At 33.2% G+C, this 18,614-nt stretch overlaps 1 protein-coding gene across 3 annotated transcripts in view; it reads left to right on the top strand.

Annotated features, from left to right (window-relative positions):
* IP3K1 (inositol-trisphosphate 3-kinase-like protein) overlaps positions 1-17,934 on the top strand; it is a 71,824-nt gene extending 53,890 nt beyond the window's left edge. For 2 of the 3 annotated variants that reach the window (XM_068773393.1, XM_068773394.1), the window contains 2 exons: positions 16,402-16,560; positions 16,810-17,934. In XM_068773393.1, coding sequence (XP_068629494.1) covers positions 16,402-16,560; positions 16,810-17,733 — 1,083 coding nt within the window. In that variant the 3' untranslated portion in view covers positions 17,734-17,934. Of the gene's footprint in view, positions 1-16,077; positions 16,296-16,401; positions 16,561-16,809 lie in introns of those variants that run through there. The other variant, XM_068773395.1, reaches the window with a different exon arrangement.
* Positions 17,935-18,614: the final 680 nt, after the last annotated feature.

Genomic DNA, 18,614 nt, shown 5'->3' on the forward strand with positions numbered 1-18,614 from the left:
AACATTTCAATTTAAACTGAAAGGTGTAAAAATTTTATTAATTATTCATTGCTAAGTTTTTGTATTCATAATAACTTATGTGACAGGATTGATAAAATTGAGAATCTTTTCATAAATTGTCACTTCCACTGTTGTCTCCTTACGTTCAATATATTCTAGCATATAAATATTTTAGCGTAAATAAACAGCCTGTAATCTTCTATTGCGTAACGTTATACTTAGAAATCGCACTTTTTCTTAACTGATCTAACGTCATTGCCCCTGATCATATATATTGTAGCAAGCCTTCTCTTAAAACTGACTATAATTTTAATTTATCCAAGAAATTGTATTCTATAGCAAATGCCTTCTTCATAGCAAGCATTGGTAACTAAGCGGTAGCGGTCTGAGTCTTGCGATGATCGCGCGGGTAAAATCTCTTATAATTCACAATTGTTCATTAATAGGATTGCCACTGATCACAAATAAGTTCCCAGAGGATGAACAGCAGCGTCCGCATCGTACGATAATACCACACTGCGATCGCCAACCTACCTGCCAAGCATGGCGATTATGGTATATCCCACTATAGATAACTTTGGGGGAAGCCTACGTGTAGCAGTGGAAGTCTATGGGCTGAAACGACAATTTTATTGTCTCGTTACCTGTGTTCAATACATTCATTTAGCATAACTAAACATTCTTTATTAATTTTTATTGCAAAACGTTTTAATTACAAACCGCACATTTTTTATCCCACTTTCATAGATCATTGCGACAGAAAAACAAATTCTACATATAGACCTTTAATATTTTCAATATAATTGTAACATTTGTAAATATGAAAATGATATGAAACTAAATGTTTATTTAAAATTTTTGTTTCATTCTATTGAATACTGACTTCGGGGATATTATGAACTCGTATCATATAATAAGTGATTTTACTTTTACCGATGATGTATACCGGTTTTTAAACAATCAAGTTTATTTTTTTATTTTATTTTATTTTTTTTATTTATATATTTATTTTTTTATTTTATTCACATTTATAATAAGAAATACTTTGTATAAATCAAAAAAAAAATCTTTTTTACTATATAAGAAATACTTTTCGTGTTGATAATGTTTAAAATTTATTTTTACATCATAAATTACAATTGTCTAAAAATAAGAATTGTCTGATTAGTTAACTCAGAGGAAACGGTTATTTAGACGCGTGGGTATGTGTCTTCTTTACATTTAATGAGTCGTGATGTGAAGTATTAAATGAGTGGGAATCTCATGTTACAGCGGACATTGTAATAAATGGGCAAGTCCAGTCCGTCATATGTATTTATATCAGTTATTTTCTAAACGTATCTTTTGTATAGCGTTAGAGGCATCTTTCATGCACAGCGTTAAAACACATGATAAAGTCAATAACTAAACTTCTAACTTACTATTGATCTACCTTAGATATAACTATTTAAATCAAAAGGTCTATGTCATAGAGAAATTTTAAGATTTAGCTAGTTCCGGTGCACATCCTACAGCTACAATTCTACCCTATTCCCAAAACTCGACAAAAAATGTAAAGATTACATCTAACTGGAAATATGCGTTACAGCTGAGTTCCAACCACGAAAAAATAGTATTCCTAAAAAACGGTGAGAAGTGATTGGTTAATTAATTGGTTGAAATATTATTTAATATTCGTAAATGAAGTTAAGCCAATATTTTAGATACATTTACATGGGCCTTCATTCACGAACGGTGAACCAACATTTTTTGTAATGCCAACCTTTGACGTTTCTTCGTTTTCTTCGACGTTTCTAAGGATCTGTGAACTAATAATTTAAATTTAGATATAGCTAGCTTAAACTCAAAAACGCGCATTACTAAAGAAATAAAAAGTATGGTCGACTTGTGAGGTAGTTGTGCGAAGTTAATTTGGTCCACCACCGTTTGGACTGCGTCATTTGCGCTGCAAATGGCAGTACAGATATTGTTTCCCAATAAGCGCATGGGCTCGTGAGTATCAGTTCCTTATCGATGGTACTAAATAAATATTGTTTTGTTGCGACCGTGCGGGCACGGTGAACTCGTTTCAGTTGATACAGACACGTGAAATTTGTTTAACAAAAATGTTCAGGAAAATAGGTAATACTAAGTAAATAGTTCATTAAGTACACTTATCTAGATTTAACTTTATAATTCAAACGTTAGAATCATATATTTAGTACGAAGTCATTGATCAAAACCTACGTCTAAAATATTTATGTATAGTGTGACGTTATTACTTTGAACGTAACAATATAAGCAGTGTCTTTGTGTTGCGATATGAAGCCAAGATTAAAAATTGCGTTACATGCTTTGTATTCTTCTCGAGTAATGTCCGTTAAGAACACTATATATTACATTGTTTATGCTTTATTTACAATATAAAATACACAATAATATTGAAATTGTTTTGAGCAGACAAAGGCGGACGGAGTAATGCGGCGGTGAAATGCATAATAAAGTGAATATCATTGTAGCTGTAATGGCGCCTCCCATAGATTACGCAATCATGTTTGAAGGACGCGGCAAGTGCACGTGTTACACAATCAAAATAATATTAAGTTATACATCAGGGGAACTTTAGCTCGGTCAATTGAATTTCTGGAGATGTTTTCCAGGAATAACAAACACTTCTTGTTACGAAATGTTACATTTAAATAAGCAATTTTACATAATAATACCATAAAAAAATGATAATTTCTAGTGTTGTTACAAACATAACATGATGCTCTTTACACGCGCAGGGATAAGCACAATGCGAAACGCATACTTTATGTCATCTTGGCAGATTTATTTTAGTTTTATATATTTCTACTAATAGCTGGCTTTGAATATGAAAAAATTATTAAATTTATTCATGAGTTTTATATGTTTAAGATGAAATGTTTTTGATTAAGAAATTATGTGTTTTGTGTCTTGATAATGTAGTTTATTAAATCAAGAACTAGTCAAGCTTGATCTAATCTTATGGTAGGTAGGTTACTTTCAAGTTATCATCTATAATGGGCCGCACTACTTCGATGTTAGTTTCGTTTCAGTAGTCGATGTTAAAAGATGGATGTCCAGTGATGATTAACTAAGATTATTACGTGCACGTTTGAATTAAATAAACTACTCATGAGTAGCAGCGAGATGGAGTTACTTCACCAAAAGCTAACCAAAGTTTTAGGTCTGAGATCTGCAACGTAAAATATATAAATCGTAATACAACCAAAATTTTCATGTGTTAAGTTCATAACAACGCGAAAATTTAATTTTCAAGTTGCCGACAATTTGTAAAACTAAACGCTATTAAGAAATTACGAGATCTGTAAAGAGTTCTATTTTCGAATTTTGAAATAATATTTTAACTTAGCCAGTTTTTAAAACTTTCGGTGTCATAAATAAATTTAAAGGATTTTTCAAAAGCTTTTATATATAAATATATATACATATATATATATATATATATATATATATATATATATATATATATATATATATATATACATATATATGTTTGTATAGTGGACAGGAGGAAAACATTTAAGGAAAACCAAGGAGAGTAAATTTTTTAAATTCCGATTCCCGGAAGCAACGAACCGAGTTTTTAATATTATAAATTTGTTAATAAAGATTAATAATATTTTTTTTATTCAAAATACATGAGATAAATTTTAACACTATCGACACTATATATTGTATTACAATATAGTTTTATGGTTGTTTGTAGGGACAAAAAACTTATTAATATTAACACATCAGAATCAGCCCAATAAATTTAAACCTGAAAATGTCGCAACGAATTTTGAATAATGTGATAAGTGACGCACATTGTAGCCTTGCTGTGATGCGCTATTTCGTAAGGCTTCGGGCGGCTGTTCTTGCACGAGGAAAGTCAAACGAAAACACAATGTTAATACGTCCATATTAATAGACGGTGAATGAAACCGATGAAGGATTTAGTCTAAGGTTTACCTGTCTCTGCTTAAACTTTATCTGTCTGCCTAATTTACCCGTATAATACACTTTTAAAATATATTCAGAAAAAAACTTGGAAAAACACGTAAAACGTATAGATTTGCATGAAGATTATATGGGTACATCAGAAAAATAGTGAGAAATTTTTAAATTCTTTTTTATATTTGCTTTATATCTCGCTTGTACAAGTGGACAATGTTTTGTAGTATCATGAAATGTAATTCTGTTGACAAATAGACCGCTGTATAGTATAATGACATAAGATGAAAAAATGGGTAATTTTAATCTTAATAGCAAGTGAATTGTTAATAGTGGTAATTTCCAAAAAATCCTAAATTAGATCATTTTAAATGATGAAATGAGTTGATTCCTAATAATTAATTATAGTACACGATAATTCAAGCGTTTTGAATAACGACAGCTTAAGCTAAAGTCCCTTTCGTGAAGCTCACCCTCCCATTACACATAGTCTATAGAGCCTGTCTCTAAGATACTTAAAGAGCTTGGCGGTCTCCTCAACTGGTAAATCATGTAACACTCTGGCTCGAGGTTCTCTTAAGAGGCCTGGAATTTAGTTGCTGTAAAACGGTCTAACGAAAAGAAAAACATAGGCACTTAACAGATTCCATATAAACTGTAGATACCTAGGAATATAACCTTATTATATATTTCGAATTTATTTTTGGAATTTTTAACTTACTGCAAGAAATACATTTGCCGCGAAAAACATCGAATGCAATGACTTAGCGGCGATTAGTAAACATTTTCTAAGATTAAAGGAACACAGCGTTTTATAAATCAGTTTACTAAATATTTATAATTCTCTAAAAGAATTTTCGGACCCAATCGTCTGAGAAACACGGTTTAACATACGAGGCCAACAAAAGTTCATAGTTGTTGTAGTACAATAGTACCCATCACTCCTACTTTGAAACTTACCTGGAACCGGCTAATGGAAAAATTATTCACGTATCGGAAGCATTTTTTGGACATCCATCTTAAACGCGCATCTTAAGATAATTGGCACATATTGGAAATTAAAAGGTGTGACCTAAATCCGGCATTGGATGTCTTTCGACTAAAAATAAGATGTAAGTAATGTTGTAACGAAAAATCTATACTTCTCATCTAGATCCCTATTCGGATTTAGATTTAATTTGTTAATTTGTAGTTATTAAATTATAATGTGTTGTGTATTTATCGGTTGCTCTTTTCCTCAAAACACCTAAAACATTCTTAATTTATCTATGTATGTCTAACACCTGTATGAGTTATGTCCGAAATTACATAACAACCGTAGAAGGAAATCGTTTTACGTTATCCACAATGTATAAACTGTTATAGATAGTCGACACAAATTACTGTGCGAACAGCGATATCATTATCTATACGTAATAACCATAGTAGTTAACCTCGTCGAAAAATATGTATGTAATGCTATGACAATAATTAACGCTGCTCAATACACTCCCTAAAAGAGAAAAAATACCACTTTCCTTATCTTATTTGCTTATTATCGTTTAACCTCTGAGTTAACAAAAGTTGGAAGAATAACACCTTCGCAGTAATGAATCAACATGAGACTCAAACAGTAAATTAAATTTGCTCCGGTTTCAGGTTTGCTAAATTTTTCAAATACCATTCAAATGATAAAATTCTTTATGAGATAAGGTATTTTTAGTTGTTTAATAATTCATAAGGGTATATTTTAATTTATTACGAATACTTATGTGTTTATCTGAGGAAACATTTTGGACCCAACAAAGTTCTTTGTGGTGGTGGTACTGGCACATAGAATAGTCCCCACACTGTCCTGTTGGGTTGCCGTAAGAGAATCGGCTTAGGAGAAGGTTTTTACGAATGATGGTAAGCATATTTCAAATTATCTACGCTTGCCAAACCGCACACCAAACATGATAATAATCATTTATTTATCCAGAGACAGATATCTACTACACATAAGATATTATTTATACATGTTGCATTGTATAAACCAGCGTATATATGTAGTTATAATTTTTAAACATGCGAGCTGCAGTCGTAAAAAAATTATTTGCTTCCTCGATAATGCCATTAAAATTCAACGCAGATAAGACGTTTGGCAAACCATCAAACATAACAGCCTTGTTTATCAAATGTAATCGAAAGTGCACTCAAATATAGTTTTAACATCTGTTTATGATATGACTGTTTATGATTCTATCGTTGGTAAATAGATTTTCTAGAATGTTATGAATACAATATAATACATAATGATATAATAAAATACACAATTTTTATCCGTATAAAAATTCTACGTAACATATTTAAATAGGAGATTCACATTTTGTAATCTTGTCATGTAATTTTTAATGTTGTGACCGTAATGACTACAGAGTACATCAAATATCATTAATAAGTTTGACTTTTCTTTGTCATATTCGGTATTGTTTAGGCATAAAGTAAAATTTATTACGTCGTAAATATAAAAACGTTCTGTGATATTAGTTAAAATTTCGGTTAATTATAATATTTTATTTCATATTATGAAAAATATATTTAGACGAAGTTAATTCAATAGGACAGAAATAAAAGAGATATATTTTAAATTAGAAAAATAGATAGGCCTACCGAATCTAATGTTAAAAGACTGTTTCCCGTTTATAATCGCGTCGGCTGGGTTCGATGGTCATGCATGTCCTCTAGCCATGGCGAAGTTCCGCTTTGATCCATACTCCGTTTATATTTTGTATTCGACTGTGTGGGTTTCCGGTTGCTGATATTATTAACATTCGACCCCGAACTGCACGACTCTGCTTAAAATCACGTTTCGAGATGATTATCCTCTAACTAGAAGCAGTAACCTCTTTGTAACCGGTGAGACGATGTATTGATTTAGATTCATCACGGTATCCAGCTCCATTGTTTAAGGAACATTAAATGTTCGTTTTGGCATTTCCCTTCCAAGAATCATTGTAATTAAACCTTCAATTATTTGGTGTCATTGGTATATGGGTGACATTATTTTTAAATTCATTATATCATATACGTTATACCAACCGCGTTGTCTTGAATTCTATATAAAAGAATTCCTATTACCCACGGTCACGTCATAACTTGAGAATGACTAAGTTTCTAATGGATAAAATTATTCCTATAAATCAATCAGAGGAGCATTTGATGTTGAGTACTAAAATCTAAATTTTTTGCATAGCCAATTGTATATTGCCTTTTCCGTTTTGGATAATCATCAACACATTATTATACATACCAACAGAAAATATAACCAATAAATTATTTATTTTAATTTCACATCAACATTTAAACACTAAGCACACTTAATAAAAATACATTAGTTAAAAAAAAACTAGTGGACTCGCTAATTTAAATTTGTAAAATTAAAAAATTTATGATTCTGTATAAAAATTAATAAAAATATGCATGCTGATTACAATGCTCTTTTGAAATAACTTGTTTTTATTGATTATGGTTCGAGTTTATTACTCATAGCTAAGACAGGACAACGTCTGTCTGGTCAGCTAGTAAAATATATATACATATATATGTATATATTTATAATAGTTTGCATAATAAGTGCACGGGCTACTTCAAGTCTGTTCTTAGAAATCTATAGGCTTGCATTAAACTTTCGCACGGTACGTTGTTTTTAGCTATATCTTTTGGTAATGCTTATATTTCATTAACGCAATGTCAGTAATGTTGTTTGTGTTTACCATAGCCAAGTAGTACTAATCCTAAAACATGACATTCTCGTACAAGTGACGGCCCAAGTCGACATCCCCTCGTGGGGGCCTTTGAAGCTAGTCACCTACCGGAGCGTCCGCTAAAATGATCTAAGTGTTAGGCGGTCTCCCAATTTGGTAAAATAGTAGTAGTGTTTTACATTGTCCCGAGTCCAGGCTCTCCAGGAGACCTTTGAGGTTCATTATCTAAAAAGGGTCTTAGGCTACTCTGAGCATTGTCGCCTCGAACGCGCGGAGTCTGCAAATGCTATTTAGGCAATTACTCTCACAGCAGTCTAGAAAAGAAATCTTACAAAATATTAACAGTCTGTGTTTGAAACTTTTACTTAAGGGTGCGAATATTTATAATAAAATTGTATATAATTATTAATCATTTAGATCTATTAGCGTTTGTTTTTTTTTTCAAGACCCCTGTTTATGCGTTTATTGTTGACGCATGATTCGATGAGTCATATTCCATTAAAATGTTTATAATTTAGGTATATATTGCGAAGCAGGGCGCGCTTATATACCGGCTGTGTCAACAGTTAACACCTGTGGGCTTTGCTACGCCTTCTGCGTCATTCGGCTAATTGTCGACACAACAGAACGCCGACCCATTGAATAATATTACACCCTCATTAAGTCAAACTTATTCTCTAAAACGTACAAATGAACGCCGTGTGACGTTATAGCGTGTGTTTTGTGCGGTTCAATGAATTTAGTTCTCTTATTTTTTTAATTAAATTTAATCACACGTAAGAGTGAATAACTGTTGCACTGTTGGACTCAAGCCTCTCCTATAGATTTACAATAAGACCAGTTTTAAGCGACTTACATCGTAATACACAACATAACATACTATACAAACTATACAATAATAAAGTGCACAAATTTCAAGAAGTGAAAATAGCATGTAAAAAAACATGAAACAGGATTAAGTTTTTCTATTAGATCAAAAAAATTAAAAATATTATGTACGCAATTTATTATTCCAAGATTATTAATCTTACAAAATCAGATAATTTAGATTGTTACTGTCGATTTGGTCACTGTCCCCGGGTGACTTAATGTAAATTCTTTTATGATATGACAAGAATTTGCATGAATTTTGTTTTTAATTTATATTAGATAGTACCGTTATGTATTAAATTAAAATCTCGCTATCAATTTTATTTCTAGATATGAAGCTTTTTGGAGAAAAGGATTTTTTACACGTTAAAAATAAGTTTCCATTAAATTTAGAAATAGTAATCGTTGCAACGAAAGAAAAAAACCTTGCACGTTAGTAAGGTTCCGAATTGGCTTTCTATTTTTAAATGTACATGAAAGAGATTTATCTCTGTCACGGGTTGCAAATATGAATAATAAACATTAAAATAATTGTTTAACTGTATACTATTATGCAACATAAACATATGCATGTTAATGTGTAAAAACTGCATTGTAGTTTATCACAGTTTCAGATGCAGCTAAAATCTATTTCTTAAAAACTTAATTCCAACACATAGTCTGCAAATGATTCGTTTCTTGTAATTACGTTGTGATTGCCCAAAAGAAGTACAGAGTTATTTGTCCGAAAATCTTGTGTATAAAAATACAGGAACCTCATTATAATTATATTATTAACTCTTAAAATATATGTGAAAAGTACAAAAAACTATAAATGGTAGCGAAAACGTACTCCATAAATATGTTAAATATTAAAAGTTTTATCCTTATTTAAAATTATTAAAATGTTACAATTGTAGCGAAGAATAAAGATTTGTGTGAGGTAAACATACGCGTCAAATATTTACGCGTTCGTTTTATTTTGAATTTGTTTTTCTCGTGCCTTGTATTTAAGTAATTTAAAACTCCGGCGACAACACGAATAATTTATTTTGCTTGTCGTTTTGCGTTAACAAAGATGATAGAAGTCTCTTTTAAATCACTCAAATATGCAATGAGTAATCAAAATAAGTAACGTAATAAGCAAACAAACAACAGCAAATATCATTTAAAATAATGATTGTGTATTATCGTATGTTTTGAATTTAAACATGTGTTCTCAAGCTAAATTTACTTGTAATAACGTTGATAGAGATAACAAAATTTAATTGTCTCCGTTTCTAAGGAGAAGTTTAATTCCTCTATCCATTACTTCAAATTTAACACTTCCTGTTTTTATTGTCTGTGTTCCAGTTTGAGAACCGTTCGATTGTGAAGTCGTTGCTTTATGGAGATTTACCATTATTGCAGATAAGATTTTGCGTAGAATACGGTATACATTTATAATGCTAGGCTTCGCACTGTTTTAGACGTATACTATAAGGTATTCTTTTTTTTTCTTGAACGTAAGCTTATTACTTACCTGGTGGTCTTTACAGATTCATCGAGATTGAAGTGACAGAGTGCTGTAGACTCCTAACCGACACCTTTACGGTAACTCCCACAGTAGCTTGGGCCCTAAAATTATTTATTATGCGTAAAAGCCGCCAAGCTCTTAGGTCGAATAGGCAGCCGCTCCTGGATGTGATCTGGGTTGTCACTCGATTTGACTTTATCATTGCTTTTCGGTTCCAAAACACATCCACAACACATAGGTTGCTATTACGCCGTCAGTCAAAAATTCTCCTCATTTCGTCATTATTTAGCACAAAAAAATTTGATCATCATCATTTCATTTGTAGGACTTCATGCTGCACATAAGCTTCTCACGTAGATTTCCTTTAAGACTGGTTGTAATTGCCCTGCATCAAGCATCTTTTAACGATCTAAATAACCAATCAATTTGTTTTCTGTCCACTTGTCCAACAAAGTGGACGCCTTGTATGTGGACGTCCTATCCAGCCTTTCCCGGTTTGTGATCTACAATCTTAAGGCAAGATTATATAGACAGTTCGTTAAATAACTTCGAGATGAAATAGTTCACGCATTTGTAAGCGCCTGTACAAACAAACTGTAATCTATTAAATTTGTTGAACATATTTGATTTGGACGTATATATTAACACGACTGTAGATGAAACGCAAACATCGGAAAAGTACAGAATCCTCACCTGTAAACAATAACTAACAATGCACATGCAAGTACGCGTCCTTTGTCCCCGTTCCTTTTGTATGTAACCACATTATCAAAACCAGGAATCGTACGTATTGTTAACAACTAAATGTACAAAATAAACAGTTCCAACCTTTATTGACGTTTCTTCGTCTAGTTTTGGCATGTGTACAATTTGTAAACACCTTCAAGTCAGTACAAATTTATGATGTATTTTAATTTTACTGTATTACCAAGATTTGCTTCTATATTTTGTATGTTTAAAAATGGGATATATAATTAAGTTCATTAAAGAAACGTTTGTTACACGGGTTAATCATGTCTTTCAAAAGGTCTTTTCTATTAATAAATAAATCATTTAATTTGTTAAATACGCAATTTAAGCACTAAGAACGGAATGAAGTATGTTACGTGAATACGCAGGACTTGTTTTCATTGCAACAGAGTATTAATTACAAATCTAACATATTCCGAGTTTTTAAAATTCGTATAACGCCAAATGCTTTTGTAAGTAATGATCTTTTTTGCATTACGTCATGTTGTTACTGCACGTTTAAATATTACGCACTAACAATTAAAATGTGTAAGGTCATGTGGTTTATTTATATTTAAGTCATTTACATTTTCTTATAACCTTGTTCTACATGCAATAAATTTTTTGAGTAACGTGAATATAATAATTATATAAGATTACACACTGATTAGTGGATTTATCTCTTTTATGTGTGGTACATGTACTTTCGAAATTTTATCTCTCTAGTAGTTGTAACTTGTCGCTTTATTTTTAATAAATAACCAAATTTAATCACAATCGTAGTACAAAATAAATAACATTTAGACTTGGATTTTTTTTTTTGGAGGTTAAGAGAGAGTGTATGATAACATTTACTGTAAATCCTGTAGCGAATATGCTGAATCAATGGAAAAGGGTTTTAAAGCTTTAAAGGATACATTTATAGCTCATTTGCTGTCAATTTATGTATAGTGTACCCTATCGAAAAGTCAATAATAAATAACGTAATAATAATACAGTAAAAAAACTGTCCAGATTCGGATTACATACTAAATTTAATTATTGCTATGCTATCCATCCTTGCAGAATTTGTAGTGCCTGAAGTTATTGGCCTGTCGTATTGTCCTGACCTATAGGATAAATAGTTTTGTTTTTCAAAATAATTATCACAGACATTAATCGGTAAATTGTGGGTGGCAAGCACATCAATTTTATTTCTTTTGTGGATGTGCAGGTATGACTTCCGTAAGCATTGTAGATTTGGAAACTACACCTAGCGAAATTAGTGAATTGATAAAGTCGACGAGAGGATGTTACGTCTCAAGGTGACAAAACCAAACATGATCTCTGTAGTGAATAATTAGTGTACACATATCATAAGGTGAATGGCCTGTTATATCCTTTTATTAAAAAATATAGATAAACGTAATTTCTTAACATATTAAAATAGTATAAACATTTAACTATAGGGATAGATTCCCAAGGAAATTATGTATCACATATGAAATCTTTTTATCGCTTAAATACTTAAGACTTACTGTTTGTTATGTTTTCAGTGTTATGTTTACGTAATTTTGTACGTTGAATATATAATATATAATCAGTGGTAGTTAATATGTTATTGATATTCAATATTGTTAATTTAATAGTGAACAAGTAAGCATTAGTCATTGTTATAAAAATAACTTAAGGAGTTTATTTTTATTGATGTTACAAATAAAGAAATTTCCTAAAATTATGTATTATACGAAATGCCTTCAATTCCTCTTATAGGTGGAACTTCTTTATTAACTCTGCTCATCGAACAGAATAATTTCACCGAAATCTACATGTCTAAGACCTCTGGTTCATTAGATGTCGTGATGAGTCAGTATATAGATGAAATCTCTTATTTATGACGTTTATGTTTACATTTATATTGTGTATACAATATAAATAAATGTTTGTTTGTTACGTATGTAACACTGTTGTTATATCGATCTTATTATTTATGGAACGCGGTAAAATTATATTCACCTAGACGGGTTATAAGTTGTCACATGCAAATAAAATAAATATCCTTAAATGAATTAAACGACTTACGTTTTTTTTTGTATCAGAAGTGGAAGCAACTATACCTAAAAATAGTTATATTGTTAAAGTTCGTTTTATGATTTCATTCCATTTAAAATATAGAGCCTCAACCTTAGAGGTTGGTCTAGATATGGCTTCATCGGCCTGAAGATGCACAATGTTCAAGTCTATTAATGCTTGTATTTTAATTAGGGATGCTTTGATAGATAAAATTATTTCTAAGCGTATGCTTTCTCTTCCAATATGATATATGATGTAATGGGTTAGTTTGCAGGGGAGGATCATAACGATTGTAATACACTAAAATTTCGATACAATACAACGGTAGTTTTCACGTCTGTTTTTTTTAACTGCAGCGAAAACATTCCAACAAGCAAAAATGCGAGGCACAAACAAATTCAAAAAGGATAAATCCATACTTTTCCTTTATTCGCTTCTAAAAATTACCTCTACAAAATCAATGAAATATTTACAATATACTTCTGCGAGCTTTGTTCATTTTATTTTCATCCGTCTTTTTTTAAATGACCATTTTAGGTTATATAGCTATTCGTAAGGCACAGTGCAAGAATAAGGAATAAGATATAAACGCTCACGAGGATGCATAACAGAAATATTTAGTATTAATTTTTTCCTGTGTTCGTAATACAGATAATAAAGAGGCCGTGATGGCATGCGCCCTGAGAGCAAAATTTCAAGGAGGTAACGACCAATCTTGCCCCGTTGCCCACTGCAGCTAATGTGGATCCAGACCGCTAAAACAGCAATAGTAACGTCAGGTTTACTCACACGTGCAGGCTTGTCATGTAGGCTCCTTTTCACCAGGAAGTCTGCTACCGTGGGTACGGTTGCTATCAAGCTTCGTCGCGACGTGACGGGATCCAGTCTTCCTTTATAAAGCTAATATTGTTAACGAAACATCTGTTTTGTTGAGGGTATCGAAGCTTATTCTTTATCATAAATTGTCATCTAAATAACCTCTATCTAGATTAAAGTAGAACGCAAACTAAATATGTACTCTGCGTGTGTGAAAAAAAACAAAAAGCGGTTTCACCATGTTCGCTTTTTAATGTTTTATATAATCAATTCTTTTGATATTTACTATATGTTTAATATAAAACAGTGACTTTTCCAGTGTCCTTTCATATTTTGTTACAAATAAAGCTACCATTATTAAAATGAATTAATGAAAAAAAAAACAAGTCTTTTAGTTAAAACTGCTGTATTTACCGCAAGAGTGTTCTAGAATATTACTAACATAACTTACGTCATTCAATTATTATCAAATAGCTTAGTGGTTTTTAAATTGATTGATTGCAAAACCCACTCAATAATTGTCATAGTTTTAATATGTTTATTTTAATAATTTAATACTTAAAGAAAGGCTTATTAAAATGTTTTTAGATTTTCATGAGAAATAAGACTATCTCAATTTATACAGTGTTAAGTTCTCTACGCAAAAAGAGTGTAAAGAAAAAAAAATTCCAGAACGCAACAGATTTTTATTTTATAAATAAACACATTGTAATTTTAAATTTGCGATGACACGTACTAGTAATTAAGTAAAACAATAAATACATCATGACGTCTTTCGTTTAATCTTAATGAGGCTATCGTTCGTTGACGTTTATTAGCTCGCTTAACTTTCACATACAAAAACGTTGCACGTGGGTCTCTTATCTTCTCTAAACAATTGGTTAGATGCGTAAAAAACAGCGGTGGAAGTGCAGGCCACCGACGCAGAGCTCGTGGTATCTGGACCGTGTCTTCCCTCTGCGTCACGCGGTAAGGACAAACGCGCCAACGTCAGCGAGTCACGCTTCCTTTTCTTTTAATTTCAGTTGCACGCAATACATATAATGATTGTTTAAACGTATTTATGTACAATTTTCGAAAGGTATGCACCAGGACCACGCATATACGGGTTATAGTGTCAAGATTAATATAAAAAGTAGTGTATAGGTATAGAATGACAATTTTAAAAATAGCAGCCTATTTCATTACAGGAAATATAATAATTAAATAAAAGAATAAGTAAAAATCTGATATTGCACTAGCCCATATTACATTGTAAAAAGATTAAAACAAAAGTTTACTTTTGCTTTATTCGTATCCAGTCGTATACAATCCTGTTATAAACACTACCTTTCCTCACCGGCTCAAAAAAATAGCATTGTAAAGTATTTGGCAGCGTATTACAAAAAAAATTACAAATAACTAAGATCTACTTCTGCAACCCTAAAATGAAAGATTTATCTTTGTGTTCGAGACAAAACTATTTAATTAAACACAAATCAATTCTTCATGCCCGTCTACAAAAATAAAAACGTTCTTTATGAAGTTAAATTGTTAACATTACGGTTACAAAATCTTATTGCATTTACAGAAAAATTTTCACGAAACTCGTAAATTCACCTCACAATTACCTATATAAGTACTTACAAAAAAAAATACGCATTTAACGAATAAATGTAAGGAAATAACACGATCCCCCATATCGATATTATATATTAAACAAAAAATATTTACTAGTTTAACGTCTATATTTATTTTTTATCGCTTCACACCGACTCTGGAGATTTTAGGTATGGATAGCGAAAGGATTAACTAGGTGAGATGTTAACAAATTTTCTTAACGATGATCAGGTTAACTTATCCGTACAATATCGTAATAGAGTGATGTAATAAATTTTGATAAACATTTTATAACAAAGTTGAAGAGCTAAAAAAATATATTTGACCGAAACAGAAAAAATTAAATCATGTTTAGAGAGAAAAGCAGCAACCTAATTCGCATGGTGCGGTTAGCCATAGGCGGGATAAACATTTTTTCTGTGATTTATAAATATTGCTTCCTATTACTCTCTAACCTGTTAAATATAGATTCTACTTTAGCTACTTACCTGATAAAGAGCAAAATGAACATTTGCAGCAGTAATATTTTTCCCGCCACAACATGGACAATAAATCTGTTATGTATAAGATTTTTCGTAATTATACATTTTTTATATATATGACAATTAGAAAATTTATGCATTGTGTAACTCTGACAGTTTTGTTCGACCGATAAGATGTTATGGGGAGATGCGATATGTACAGCGATCGAACGACCAATGTAGTAATTTGAGAGATAAAGAGGCGCTAAGAAAACTGCGGCGTTAGACCTGACGGAGGGGGAAAAGAGCGCGGGCGCGACGTCGACGTCACGAGAAAGCCGAGGTCTCTATATAAACATCCGCGACCCTCCCACTCGCAACACTCGCAGGCCAGCAGTAGACGTTAGTCCACGCACGCCAATTGCTCTCCGCGCTTTTCTATACTCCGCTCACTTGAGTCCACGCGTTCACCGCAAACACTCGTAAGCAATGACAGTCACCAGCAAGATGAACAGTGTGTCCCGCCAGTCGGTGCTGAGCCGTCTCGGCCCCGGCGGGCTGCTCTACGCCGCAAATAAAATTTTAGCGGTACGTTATTGATTCGTGCAGTGTTTTTTCTTCGAAACTGACTACGTTTCGCAAGTGTTTTGTTTTGTGAGCTGGTGTTTCAACGTGCACTTTTGATTGTCCTCAGGTCGCTTCTGGCAAAGACGAGGAGCGCTGGCGCAGCAAAGATGAAGGTGCTCTTTTCAAACGGTGGAGACGGACACCTTCGTCGGAGCCAGCACCTGTCGTCACCGCGACCACTGCTCCCGCTCCGCAACCTTCTGATTTGCTCAAATATTTAGCAATTGTAAGTATAACAAATTGTTTCTTTTTTTAATTTAATAAATGTTATTGCGTAATTCAAAATGTTGCTATTTTATACGTTGTATATGTTATTTACTAAAGAAATACTACTATAAATACCAAAAATAGTTAAAAAAAAATAATTAAAAAAGGCAACAACTGTTTGTCTAACCTCGACCGATAATAACTGCTTGGATCATACATTACTGAAGTGGTTTATAAAGCGCTAATAAAAACTTTTACATTGTTACAGAATGCATTAGAATTATCGGCACCAGCTTCCGATGCGTTATTGAAATCAAGATCATCGGAATGGTTCCAACTCTCTGGTCACCCTGGCTCCCTAGCGCCAGCTGGCCCGGGCACCGTCTGGAAGAGACGGGCGCCCGGTGACCATCCCTCGCACAATCCCGAGCGCGACACTTACGAAGCTCTCGCCGCCTGTCCTCACATGCGCTCTGCAATCCCTCGCTACTACCGGGAGCTGGAGTACGGTGGCGAGCACTTCATCGAACTTCAAGATCTTTTGCACGGGTTCCGTAATCCGCATGTAATGGACATTAAGATGGGCACCCGTACCTTCCTCGAAGATGAAGTGTGCAACGCTCGAGCACGTCCTGATCTCTACGATAAAATGGTACGACTTGACCCTAAAGCCCCCACCGAAAGTGAACACGCCGCGCGCGCAGTCACCAAATTGCGTTACATGCAGTTCAGAGAACAGCAGTCCTCGTCTGCTGACCAAGGGTTCAGAATCGAAGCCGTGAAGTTGCCGGGACAGCCGCCACTTACCGACCTGCAAAAAGTGAAGGAGCCCCACCAATTGGCCGCAACGATAGCGCGATTCTTTGGAGACGACGAGCGCGCTCGCCGCGCCATTACATCACGCCTCCGTGAGATCAGGAACCTCTTCGAGCGCTCCGATTTCTTCCGCACACATGAAATTGTCGGAAGCAGTATCTTCATAATATATGACGATGAACGAGTAGGCGCTTGGTTGATTGACTTTGCTAAAACTCGACCTGTGCCTGAAGATATTACAGTAAATCACCGTGCTCCGTGGAAACAAGGAAATCACGAGGAAGGATTCCTATATGGATTAGACAGACTGATTAACATAATAGAAACAGCTAAAAAAGATAGCGAAACGACTAAGGAACCTGATGTGACGCGTTGAACAAGCGTCCGCGGAATTCCTGGATTCGTCTGCGGTCGCCGAACCGTTCGGCGGTTGTGCCCACTGCTCCTCATCCTGCGCCCAAGTAAAAGGCCGGGGATGTATACCATGTTTGTGTTTGTGCCTATACAAAGAGAATGGGATTGATCGCTCTATTAAATTGATCTAGTCCAAAATTAAATAAATAAATAGAACTATTATTTTTTATTTCATTTGTTTCATTTTTACCCCTATATAGTTAAATGTTGTATAATTGTTTATTCTACAATGTTTACATAAACTTTCTTTGCAAATAAATAGGTTTTAACCTAAGTGATGCATTGTAGGTTGCATTTGACATTCACATAAAAATAAATGATTGTACAATGTTTTTATTATAGCTGTAAACATAAAGTACATTATAACAAAAGCAGAATTATTTTTAAAATAATATTTATTGAAATGTACTAAAATTTCATCTCATCTACAAGGTTCATTTAAGATTGCTATTAAACCTTTGGTATCTTGGTTGATTTTATTTGTATTAAGATGTGGCTAAGAAACAATTTAATTTTTTTTACCTAACTGCTAAGTGGTATTTGCAGTTATCGCGAGTTTGAGTAGGCAGGGAGTAGAGGGCGCTCAGCCTTAATTAGTTTCCGTGGAATAGGAAGCCGCCGAGCACTAGACCGCTAAGACGGACGCTCCACGGAGTGACAGCTCAAAAGACCCTTCGAGGGTACTTCGGCTTGGGCTGTTAGTCGTCGATAATACCCGTTTAGCATTGAAACTCAAGACACCCGAGAAGGCCGAACCTCTTCTTGATCTGCTGCCCTTACTTGGATATAATTCCTACCACTTCGAAAAACAACTTTATAAATATAAAAGATAAGAAATGTGAA

This window comes from Battus philenor, unplaced genomic scaffold, assembly GCF_028537555.1.
Source record: "Battus philenor isolate CCGP_79_NKW_IND1 unplaced genomic scaffold, ilBatPhil1.0.hap1 SCAF_6, whole genome shotgun sequence".
NCBI lineage: Eukaryota > Metazoa > Arthropoda > Insecta > Lepidoptera > Papilionidae > Battus > Battus philenor.